Source organism: Phalaenopsis equestris, unplaced genomic scaffold (genome assembly GCF_001263595.1).
Source record: "Phalaenopsis equestris unplaced genomic scaffold, ASM126359v1 Scaffold000378, whole genome shotgun sequence".
NCBI classification, from domain to species: Eukaryota; Viridiplantae; Streptophyta; class Magnoliopsida; order Asparagales; family Orchidaceae; genus Phalaenopsis; species Phalaenopsis equestris.
In genome coordinates, this window is record NW_018164820.1 from 321,054 (window position 1) to 334,067 (window position 13,014).

The 13,014-nt window shown below is 33.2% G+C and overlaps 2 protein-coding genes across 11 annotated transcripts in view; one reads left to right on the forward strand and one right to left on the reverse strand.

Annotated features, from left to right (window-relative positions):
- The window catches only part of LOC110026548 (shewanella-like protein phosphatase 1), a 72,962-nt gene extending 67,676 nt beyond the window's left edge, over positions 1-5,286 (forward strand). For 4 of the 10 annotated variants that reach the window (XR_002294222.1, XR_002294223.1, XR_002294225.1 and 1 more), the window contains 5 exons: positions 1,275-1,447; positions 1,579-1,667; positions 1,768-1,838; positions 2,209-2,313; positions 2,721-3,063. Coding sequence is in view for 1 of the 10 variants with exons in the window: in XM_020727523.1 (XP_020583182.1) it covers positions 1,275-1,447; positions 1,579-1,667; positions 1,768-1,838; positions 2,209-2,258 (383 nt within the window). In the remaining 9 variants the exon portion in view is untranslated. The other 6 variants (XR_002294221.1, XR_002294220.1, XR_002294217.1 and 3 more) reach the window with 6 other exon arrangements.
- LOC110026547 (protein trichome birefringence-like 34) lies at positions 3,632-11,024 on the reverse strand. Its single transcript, XM_020727521.1, has 5 exons — positions 10,474-11,024; positions 5,548-5,719; positions 5,234-5,430; positions 4,767-4,925; positions 3,632-4,006 (listed from the first exon to the last, which is right to left on the reverse strand). Exons 1-5 carry the CDS (start codon positions 10,908-10,910, stop codon positions 3,658-3,660), a joined length of 1,314 nt encoding a protein of 437 aa, XP_020583180.1. The 5' UTR covers positions 10,911-11,024; the 3' UTR covers positions 3,632-3,657.
- Between the last annotated feature and the right edge of the window lie 1,990 nt (positions 11,025-13,014).

Consider the following 13,014-nt stretch of genomic DNA (forward strand, 5'->3'; position numbering starts at 1 on the left):
CCCTCCTCCTCCTCCTCCTCCTCCTCCTCCTAACATTTTGCTGGTCGGTGACAAGATTGATGTCCCATATGTACGTCGGGATGCGTCCTCTTTGCTTTAATATCTATTTGGTGGTACGGTTTGGCCTTGGATATCAATGGGGTTGTCCTTACATCTCCGTTCCTACTACAGTGGCTCTCGGTTGGGGTGGTTTTGGCCGCTCACCAGATACTTATGGTGGTACTTATTTTTGGGTTTTGTGATACTTCTTTTGAGTGCCAGACTTTGCACCTGAGTTTACAGGTTTTATTGGTTTCATTAACTTAATATCTACTTTCACGGGTTTTCTCTCTTTCTCTGGCCTTTATTACTGCAGGTTTTCTCGCGGAAAGTTGATGTTTGTGATGCTGATACCGCCTGGAGCTCTGCACTTCATTTTTCTGTTCTTTTTTTATTTTTTGGTGTACATCTTTTGTGGGGTATACGATTATATATATAATTGATGAGTATTTTTTTAAAATAATTTAATTAACTACAAGGCCACAAAGTTTTATAATCAATTAAAATTATTAATTAAAGAAATAGAATAAATGTATATTAAATTCTTTTTAATGAATACTTTAATATAAATAACAAGATTTAAATCCCCACCCCTACTCTTATTATTATATAATTGAATGACTAGAGCTATCGAAACGACTCGTTGTTTGCAAACAGCTCGTGTTTGGCTCACTAAACAAACGAGTTGAACACAAACAAATTTTTTGAGCTCGATATATAACCGAGTCAAACACGAATAGTGTTATTTTTTAACAAGCCGAACACAAACCAAGCATCGGCTTGCTCAAGGTCAGCTCATTTACACCCCTATCTGCAAGTGCCCCCACTATTGCTCCGCCCTTGGTTGTCCCATGTACGTGTTTGCATATTTACATTTTTCATTTTTAAAAATATGAAAAAAATTATTGTGTTTGTTCAATGTCAACAAAGTGAAATTCCCTATCAGTCTTATGATTGTGATGCTAGAACCGGCAGAAGAACCAGAATAAAAATAGCCTGAATAGGAAGTTCATGAATAATACTTCATTTTTGTGCTGTGTGGATGATATGACCATTCATATTTACTTGTTTCTTCTTGGAGAACCTGAAAAAATTGAATAATTACTGCTCTACTTAAGCGACATAAACCTCCGTCAACACAGTTCCTCTTTGTATAATTTCTTTTCAAAAAATATGGAAAGAAGATCAGTCATATTGCCTGAAAATTAGCATTAAGTTGTTTTAACGCTTTGCAGTGGCATATGGCATAGATAAAATGAATCAAGAAGTATCATACTGGATGCAAGGTTTGTATGAAGATAAAGATAGCCCACAAATTCCTTTTATAGCTACCAGAGGTTATGATAGCGTCGTTTGGAATCGCTTGTATTCAAGAGATACTACAGACATAGAATACATGAGTTGGCGGGTATGCATATTTCCAAACCTATCTGTAAGAGTGACCTGGTTCCTTCTCTCTTAAGTCTTTTGTAGAGAGAGACAGTTGACTTCTTATTGCATGTTAGCTTTTCTCCATGTTGGATCGAATCTTTCTCTCAGATATCTTCTATTCTAGAAGAAACACTTCAAGCAGTAGGAGCTAAGACAATGGTGGTTGGCCATACTCCACAGTTTAATGGTGCAAATAGGTATGTTCTGTTTTGAGATAATTTCTTTCTACGACTTACTCTTATTATATTAGTCTTTTTCTCATTTTCCTCTTTTGTTGATATTACTACTGAATTTCAGCAAATACAATAAAAGAATATGGTGCATTGATGTGGGCATGTCAAGTGGGGTGCTTAATTCAAGACCCAGAGGTAATATATCCTGCATCTCATCTTTTTTTTTTTTTGGAATTATAAATGGAGCAACAAGTGCCGTAACAAAACTTGTGAAGGCAACACTTGAGAAGCAATGATTTCCTGGGAGTCATTTTGTCTAGAGTCTATAAAAGAGTCAATTTAGTCACCAGACTCTTTTAACATGGGCTGAAAGCCATATTAAAAGGGTCCGGACACTAATTTGTTACTTTTATAGACTTTGACTCTAAAATAGCCCCATTTAAATAGTTAGGTGGCTATTTAGATGCTTTACTCATAATCTTTTATTTGTAATTAATTGCTAATAGAGTTCAGGAGCTTCATTAATGTAGTATAGTTCCTTTAACTTTTTCATTCTTGAACTCAGGTTCTAGAAATAATAGATGGCAAAGCAAGAGTTTTGAGGGAAATCGATGATTCAACACTATCAGAAGCTATGGATTATTTATGAAGCATTTAAATTGATGTACAGGTATGGTATGTTCTTTGAATGCTATTTTATTTTTTTAGTTATAAAACTTCATTCGATAAGATCACGCCATGCACCATATGAATAAAAGCAATAACTTTCTAGTATCCATTTATTAATTCGGCTACATCCCTTGAAGAGGCAAACTAAACTTAGAATTTTAAGTGTATATGCCAGGATTAATTCATTAAAAGACCTGCAGTTTTATTGTTCGTTAAAGTTGATATGTACCACTTATAAAAATCTATGATTAGCTGAAGCTCAAATTATGTATTTTTATTTTTAATCAGAAGTCAGTTCAATCTTTCTCAAGACTGGGAACCATTTGAGTTTCATTGCTTTGGGCATCTATGAACTTTCAGATAGTCTTATCTTAATTTCTGAAATTCAGTTTCTATTAGTTCTTACAGGCGTTTAATATTTAGCCAGGATAGCTGATAATTCTTTCATAAAATATTGTGTTGGAAGAGTGTTTCTTCCATTGTTGCCTTGTCAGAAGTTAGAAGGCAAGTGCGCATCATTAATCAATGGCTGTTAAAAAGTGAATTCAAACGTGCTTGGTGGCAAATATGCTTAATTGCATGTTGATTTATTTGCAGGATTCTTTGAGAAATTACCAAGTTGCTGGCTGTATATTCATCTTTAAAAGACCTATTTCATAGCAATTTTTTTGAGATCTTTGTTTGTGGAAGAAATATTACAATATGCGATTGTAATTTTTTTTTTGCTTTGCATATATTTTTTATACCTCAGAAGTGCAAATAAATAGTAAACAGTATTGAACAATCTAAAAAAAAAATCAAAACTTATAGCCTGTTTGGAACAATTTTCTGCTCATGTTGTCTTTCAGACTTCTACCACAATTCTATTTTTCAAATTATTTTCATGTTCTCTAAAAAACTTGTGATAAGGTGCTATTTGGCTGTATAAAAATTCATATTTGAATTTTTGGAAAGATAAATATTTATTATTATCACTGCAGTTTTATAATAATTTATTTCTCCTTTCACAGCTTTGCAACCACATTTATAAAAATCTGCAGCCTCCTCAAACGGACCCTTAAACTTGTATGCATTAGCACCATAAATTATTTTTAAAGGCCACTCTGTGTGGAAAAATGGACTATTTCATGAACTGCAACTGTGCAGCTGTGTGAACTTGCTTGTTGAAGAGCATGGCCTATGGAAATTGCATACGATAGACGGCTTGTTTTGTGTTTGCAGCAGAACATCGTGAATCATATTTCATAGAAAAAAATTTTTCCTTAAAACTTGCTGGTTTTTAAATTGCATAACCCATAAAACGACAATGAGTAAATATGAAAAAAAAAAAACGATTAGACTTGCATTATTTGAAAAGAATGTAGGTGTACAAGAGTTGATTCCACACATCAGGTACACCAGGTAAACACCAATGAATACAGTCAGCATAACTGCTAGGATTTGCGAGCTGCTCTTTGGTTAGAGGCTCCCATTGCTTTCTGTAAGTAGAAGGGTGGCCATCTTTCCTATATTCTGAGAGCTGAGTGATGTTGATTATCTGAACTTTCACACCTCTTTCCTTCAAACCAAAAATTGTTGATTCGACAACTCGCATCATTCTCTTGTCAGATCCTCTTCCCCAGTAATCTTCTCTCCTGATTGGTTCAGTTTCGTTATAACAATTTTGGCTGCTGTTAATTCCCCACTCATCACCCCTGCGAGAAGTTCATGGAAGATAATAATGCTCATTTTCAGTTCATCTGCTCAAGTTTTCTGTAAGCTTGATTATGTTTTGCTCTGTTTGATTGCTGTGATAGAGGCTCAAAGCTTTTTTTCTTTTTTAATAAACTCCCACACACATTCATTTGTGTTGAGCTTTGAACTTAAAAATATTGTTGCAGAAGAAAAAACACCCAACCACTACACTAAGAATCTGTTTAGAATTTCTTTTTGTCTATTTTGTATTTCAGATCTCCATCACAATTTTATTTGGGGAAATACTTTATAGGAATTTTTATGGTGAGAAACTACTTTTTTGCGAATGTATGGTGGTTGTAAGAAAGTTATCATCAGACTTTCAAATATTAATATTTATAATTTCCACCACAAGTGTCTATGAATTTATTTTTTTCATCACAGATTTACAATCACTTTTACAAAAACTTACCGCCACCCCAACGTAACCCAAAGTTGGTTGCACAATAAAAATTCACTATCCAACTTTATCTTTAGCGTCACTTTTACCGAACTTTCTGGATTGATATCAATTTATACTCATATCTTTGCATTCATTGCAGCCTGAAATTGATCTTTATATCATGCATTATTTAATAGAATCTTTTGGTTTGCTTGAAAAAGTTTGTATATATCAACTTTCTACATGCCTTGTAATAGCAGGTACTTAGTTTATTCAATAAATTCATTTTATGTGTAAAAAGAAATATATAATGTTTAAGATGTTGGTATAGGACTCACCAGAAATGAGTAGGTGACATGCTCATAAAGAAGAGCTTGGTCTTTATATGATCCACATGGAACTCAAGCCACTCTGCCCAAGTCCTCAATGCCATCTCATAACTTCTGAGAATTTCAATATCTTTGTAGAATGCATCCTTATCATCAAAAGAACCCCACCTAAACAAACAAGAAACAATCAACCCATGTTTTGAGTTAAACAAAAGAAAAATGTAAACTTGTTGTGTGAATCTGCATTATTCATAAAAAATTTTGATTATTAGTTAAATATTTTTACATATCTAAAACCTACAATTTATTTATGCCACCCAAATTTTCTACACATCAAAAATATCACTATCATGCATGGGTTAAATGACATGTATGTAAAACTTGAAGTTTGCGTAATATGTACATAGGAAGTGAGTGGTATTTATGTATATCTTCCTTAAGTATTATATAAATAAAATATGATAAATAATACTTACAAGACCTTCATGGTGACTCTCCTCCACCAAAGATAAGAGTTGAAGACCAAAATATCAGCTCCCATCCAGTGCTTGGCATGCTTTTCGATGGATTGAGCTCGTATGATCCTGTCGGGTATGCGATGGTGCACTGGGTCATCAGAGTTCGACTCGACCAACAATGGAGCCCAATAGAATTCTATTGATGCATTGTACTCCTACAAAAGCTACCTAATTAAATTTGATGATATCATACCATTGGTGTGCTTCCAAGTTAACATATTGGTAGAATTTTGGAGGCAAAATTTCTTTCATGAATTTTGTTTGGTTAATACCTTGGCCTTGAAGGAGGTGAGAGATCCATTTGCTTGCATGGATTTCATATGATCAGGAATAACAGAATCCAGAAGACAAATCATGGAGATCCATTGGTTCCTATTTAGAGAGTCACCAACAAAAGCTAGTCTTTTTCCTCTCAACCTCTCCAGAAGTTTTGTGGCATTGAAGCTGTTCTGTGTTTTTAAGGAAATTAGATGCTTAGCTAAAATAATCCAAAGTCTTTTTTACAATAGTTGAGTACTACAGCTTGACATGTGCAAATAAACAAACTATTAATATAACATTAGTTGTCAATTCTAATTGTGTGTAGATAATAAGCAAGACATAAAACTTCACTTTTAAAAAGTGAAAGCAGTGGTATATTTTATGAGATATGATATATTTGTGTGGTATAAATATAAAATGTTAGGTGTTAGATATGTAAATATAGAAGAATTGGGTTTGTTTGTAAATGCCCCTATATTTTTGTGTTTTTTATTTTGCTTCTTTGCATAATGCAAATTGTTTGCCCTTGTCTTTTTCTCTAGGAAGATTTACATACATATCGCTTAATTCATATGCATTTACATTTAAAGTTCAATTTTTACATACATGAGATCTTACTCTTGCGTGATAAGGTGTATTTCACTTTTTAAAAGTTAAAATAGTGATATCTTTTTCGTGATGTGAAAGCTTTGTGTGCTAAATGTAAAAAAGTAGAGTTTAGGTGTTAGATATTTAAATACATAGGAATTAGGTGTTATTTATACAAGTAATTGCTTTCTTTATCATTTAAGAGTATGAATAGAGATATAGTAGTGCTATAAAAGTGTTTAAATTGCCAAGTAACATGTGAGTTGATTTTTTAGTTTATGTTGAAGTCAAATCATGGTACGTTATCAATCATTCATGAAGCATGTAATATGATGTTCCATTCACTAATATTTGCAAACAGTTGGTCAAAAAACCTTTGACTTTCCAAGTGATGAAGCCTCAAGTAAGTTCTAAGGAGGTTAAGGACCAGCTATCCCATGGGTTTCTTGTGTTATTTTTGCCTTGTTCTCAATTCTAATGCTTGTAAATATCAAGAGATATATATTGTTGCAATATTTGAAGAAAATAATAATTTTACAAGAAACAATCACAAGAAAATTTCTCTCTTTCAAGAGGAAGATTTGGTGGCATGCATCTACTAGGTCTTTGGTTCGGAGACAACAATCAACTCTCCATTAGCGACGAGATTGTAATTTTTTTTTTAAACTTCTTTCTTTTGTTCACTTTATTTCTCAGATTCTCTTTATAGTGATCTAAAATTTCTAACTACTCGGGCTTTTATCTACAATTTTCTTATAACTAAATAAACCCTACATGCTTGTCATCAATTCATCCATCCTATTTCGTACACTACTACTTCTAAATTTCAATTTCATATAGCACTACTTCTAAATTCAACCACAAACTATTATGCCCTCTTCCTCGCATCTTAAGCTATACACAAATCGGTTAATTTCATAATTTTTTTTTAATATCAACCTTCATTTAGATCCTAAATCCGATATTGCACTTGAAGGTTTTAACCATCTTTGGTCTCCCTCTTCCATATGCCTTCTATGCTCAAATCACATCCATTGTGTTCTTCTACATCTCAAACCAAATAAACTCTCCCCCATTATTCTCCACTTCAAAATCCACCACATGTCTTGCGTCATTTGGTACTAGAATTAAATAAGGACGGGATAAAAATGATTCGTCAAAATTACTTCGAAGTTTAGAAGATTGTCGACAAAAAAGTTTGTACTTGTATATTAACAATGCAAAATATCTCTCCAAAAATTTTATTTTATTCCTTTTCATCATGACGTATAATATGCAAATTATAAATAATTGTAGAAAGATTATTTAAGAACTAATATAAATGCTCATTTTGTAGCTAGAAGAGAATAAAATAATGATTAGGCAATATAATTACATATTCAATCTCTTAGAGAAAAGTATGTTTCACATGTAATAATTGTTTTTCCAGGCCATCTCTACAATAACAATCTTTGGAATCCTTAATCATTTCTTCTTAACATATACAATCTTGTATATCTCCTAAGTTCATATATTGCTGTTGTTATTCTCACTTCCCTTAAATATCATGCCTTCTTTATTATATTATATTATTATTATGATTATGATTATGATTATTTTGTGGGCACGTTTAGTGCTTGAACCTGACACTTTGAAAACTTTCACTTTTATTTTCAACAATGTGCTACGAATTTGAGCACCGTCACACCTCTTTGTCAACTCACTTTAACATTCCATTAAATTTCAAGTTAAAAGAATCCGTCATGATGCTTCTAGTTTGATGTTCGATCATGTAAGAGCTATAATCAATTGGTTTAACAACCTTTATGTTTTCCAAGTGTAATGACGCTTCAAGATATTTTCAAAAAAAAAGTTCAATTAAGTGGTTGACCAACCACCCTTTGAGTTTGTTGTGTTGTTTTGTCTTCTCCTCCATTATAATCAAAAGAAATAAAATTCATACTTTGGGGAGGAAATCCCTCATGACATAATGAAAAGCCTTCTTGATGGCATCTCCTATGATGACATTACTTACATATTTGTCCAATTTTGAACAAACTTGCAATCTCAAGTACTATCTTATTATGAGAAAGTTTGTGTTCATATTATTATTATTTTTTTATATATTTTGACCTTATATTTGCTCATTTCCTTTCTACACATCTAGCAAAAGCTTTCTTACACCTAAGTTCCATTAAATCTCTCAACAATCTAGCCATCATCCCTTTCTTAAATTCCATACACTAATACTTCCAATTTCAGCCCCAAAATACTATAAGATCCTCTTCACCAAATACTAGGCTATAAGAAAATAATTTCACAATCAGGACAAATTTTCTCAACTTCTGCATCTTGTGGAACTTGAATGCGTATTTAAATGTAAATACATAAGAATTGAGTGGTATGTAAGTAAATCTTCCAACAAAAATTGCAATTTATTTACGACAATTAATCCATTGTAAATTAAGTTTGAGAAAAAAATTAACTCTGAAAATCTAATTTGTTAGAAGTGTTTTTTTTTTTTTTTGCATCTACTATGTTGCAATCATTCAGATCCACTTACTAATTTGCAGAAAAATACTACATCAGGACTCCTAATGTAGAGCTACGTTCGGAGTCCAATGAAACGACGTCACGTGAAGGTGACAAAAAAATAAAAAAAAAATCGTTTTTAGCCTAGGGGAATATTCCCTCCGTATTATTCCGTATTATCCAGGTGTTATTGTGGTGGTATCAATGTGTTATTGTGTTCTGAGAATATTTCAGGTGTTATAATAGCACAATAACACATCAATATCATCACAATAATACCTGAATAACGCAGAATAACACAGGAGGAATAATCTTCTATATTATCGGGACGGATCACAGAAAAGCGCGCACGTTTTCTTGAAGCCACGTGTCCTCATATCATTGAACTCCAAACATAACTCTACATTAGGAGTGCTGATGTAATATTTTCCCCTAATTTACAGTGTTATTTAAGGTTTTGTGGTGAAATTTGTCAAACCCCGCAATTTAATAAATTGTAATTATATTTATGCCACTTGACAATCACGCACAATTATTGACTTGCAGTACGAATTTGTCTTAAAAGCAGTAATTAATGGCGAAATTGTCGCAGCATTTCACATCAATAGCATAATATTAAAAACAAATGAAAACTTCCATATGTATCCTTTTCACACCTAAATTTTCAAAATTATAAATATTATTTAAAAATTGACATTAATTATCACATTTTAATAGTCAAATCTAAATGATATGTGTGAAAAAATGAAAATTTAGGTGTGAGATACGTAAATCCGTAAGAATTAGGTGCTATGTATGTTATTTTCCCAAAAAAAATGCATTGAATAAATACTAAATAATTAAAAATAAATTTTTTTAATTAAATTATCAATTAATTAATAGTCCGTGTAATCATTTTATTTAAAAAACAACTCATTTATTTTTTTGATGAATTTTTCCTCCATCTCGCAGCCACTAGCACTGCAAGGTTGTCATCTGACTCGTACCAATTTTATATGAGTTTTGGTGAGTCATGCCATGTTGCTTCACATGATGTACAATATAATTATAAACTGCTATTATTTAGGTATTTGCTAATATTTTATATTTATATTCCCTCAGTAGGCTGCCAATCAAAGAAAATTTCCTCCAAAATATTAGATAGGATAAGGTGCCAAAATAGTCCCCAACCCACAAATATATGGATGTTTTACGGTTCGTTTGGGGGCGGCGTTGTGGCGGTGCAGCACCACATCGTAATTTTGTCTGTTTGTGTAAACTGCATTTTGGACATCCTTTTCAGAAAGCAGCCGCTGAAATCTGTATTTTCCACCACTCCTAAGTGCGGTCCGACTTAAAAAAAAAATATATTTTATAATAGTCATCACAGTTTTTTGAAAATCAGATTAATATTTAGCAGTTTCACAGCTGCAGCTGTCCCAAACAGATCATTAGTTTTAGTGTTTATAGAAGTCCCAATATAATGCCTCATTATTTTAAAATTGACTCTTATAGTCTCTCACAGATACTATTCCAACCAAATTTAAAGAATCTATAGACTAATTTGATAATTTTATAAACTTCGAGACAACAATCCCACGTAAAATGTCAGACAACTATTTTGACACTTTGCTCTATTAGACACTTATGAAGATCTCTATTACTTTACCGTTTCATTAAACTTCATCAAATAGTTATTATTCCGACGAAAAAGAGAAAATTTGATCCGTGTGAATGAAGAAATGAAGTATCATGCCTTTTTTTCTAAGAATAAAGTAATGAAACCCCCCCAAGGCAACTACAAAGCAAGAACTAAGTGCACAAAACAACAAAGAAAAGAAACAGGGAAGATGACATACCTTGGAATGTCACAGCCATGTGGCTTCCATCTCCAGTTCTGATACCTAAGATTCTGCCTCCCAAACTTCTCACACGCAGACTGATCAGACATGAACTTGCACCTCTCCGAATACAAAGGACCAGTCGTGTTATCAAACACCCAATTCCCTGCAAAGAGATCACACTCCCCGGCTTCCGTCGGAAACACCGCCGCCGCCGCATCGTGCCAAAACCCGCCTCTTCCATCACCATTTTTCATGGAGGTGAAGGAGAAGACGACGACGAATGTGATGATGATGACGGCCATGAGGGAATTGAACCGGCACCGGAGGCTCGATGAACCCCTCACGGCGAGCCGATTGTGCTTCTTTGCCATCTCAAGAACATGCCATAGCCCTCCTCCTTTTTCTTTCTTAGAGGAAGGATTTTCTTCCATGGCTATCCCTTTTGAGTTCATTGAAAGAAGGTGGGATTCAGCAATGAATTGGGAGGAGGAGGTTGTGTTAGTGGGGGGGGAGTTGGGGAGTCCATTTTTGTGTTAAATGACTGAAATGCCATTGGTGTGTTTTGATTAGTGGGGGATAGTTGGGTAAATAGTATTTTGGGGAGTAGGTTTATTAAAAAGTAATGGAACAACTCCAATGTCCAAGTGGTCCTCTGTTGGTTCACTCAATATGTCAACATTTCTATTTTTATTATATAATATGGAATACTTTACTCATGGTTTGGGTTGTTAACAATAATATTTAAAATCAGCTTGAATATATTTACTGTGGCTTGAAATTGAATCGAGCTCGATTCGGCTCGAAACTGAAATGAGCCGACTCAAATTGAGTTATTTGGATCTGTTTCAGCTCCGAATAGGCTCAATCCGGCTCAAAATTGAAACTAACCAGCTCAAATTGAGTTATTTGGTTTTGTTGCAGCTCAAAATCGTCTTGAAATTGGATTGTTACTTGTTTTATTCAATTTTACTTAGCAATATATATATATATATATATTAAATAAAACATATTACTAGGCGATTCATATAGGGCTTGAAAAAAATTAGGTCTGAATTTTGGTTCATAGCTTGGCTCGTTTATTTCGATCCGATCTCGATGCGAGCTAAAATTCGAATTGTTCTTCGATTAACGATCTAGATCGAGCTAAATTGAAATCCCTACTCATGGTGAAGATTATTTAGGTTCTCATATTTTTATAATGATGGAAAATGATCTTACGTTTCATTTTATGTGAAATCAAATGAATCTGTTCTATAATAAAATGCTGTAATAAATCTGAATATTATTTAATTATTATATAAATGATTAGTTGTAATGCAAAGGAGTATTTTTCATTTATATCAACTAATTCCTATATATTTACATATATAACACCTAAACTTCATATTCTTGATTTATATCACCCAAATCTTTCACATCACATCTAAAGCATCATTATTTTGACTTTTCAAAGTGCAACACATTTCCATTTATAAATAAGGTAGAATATATATATATATATATATATATATATTCGTAACCATATAATAAAAAATGTTTGCAGCATTATTAGAGAACTGTAAATGGACCAACATGTTTGCGTGTATGACATCCCAACATATGATGATTTTCTAGTCTACATAAGAAAATATTTTAGCTGTTGTGTAGTTCTATTGCCAGTTGTTCCACCTATGTTTCTGGAAATTGAATAAAATATATTGTTGAAGAACTTATATATGGGGATTTTTTTGGGGTAGAGTGGGTGCTTGAAACCAGTATTTTTAGATTCTTCATTTTATTTCTATTTAATATGCTGCACATTCTAACACTTATATATGCAGATTTAGTCGTGTAGCTCGCCGTGACTCTTTGGTAGTGCGGCCAAGCGTAAATCTTCTGGGGTCATGGGTTCAATCCCGCCTAATTGTATCTGTCTTGCAGTACAAGATCGAGTGTTTAGACACAAGAGGTTGGCTGAGTGCTCGTATTATAACCTCCGGCTATTTTTTTTAAAAAAATGCAGATTTATTGATAGTAGTATATCTATGTGAGCATGCTGTCACGGACTAACTTTCATCGAGTTATCCGTGCGGCTTTAGCGCTGTTTCTTAGCACTAAATCAGCCTAACTTTCCCAACTAACAATTTAAAAGCACTCTCTTGAAAGTAGAATAGGAAGAAGAGTTAGAGAAGATAAAGCTTCACTAATAAAGAGAGATTACAAAGCTTGAAAGCTTGAAACCTTGGATGCCTTAGAATGAGGGAAGGGACACTTATTTATAGCTCCCTCCATAGCTTTTGCCTTACATATTGTCAATGTGGGACTATTCTCCAAGGGGAGCTTTACAATATAATATTATAGCTTCTAGATAGTTCTACACTATTCTTATGTACATACATATTCTAGATTCTTCTAGGTTGTTCATTAGACCTCCATCTTCTAGAATACTCCGTCATGTCATAATATTGGCTGGGCGTGACAATACGCAGACCTAGATTATGTCTAAGGTGAGCAATTGCGCGCATGAAATTTGTAATTTCTCAGCATAAATAATAAAATTTAATATTTTTTTTATAA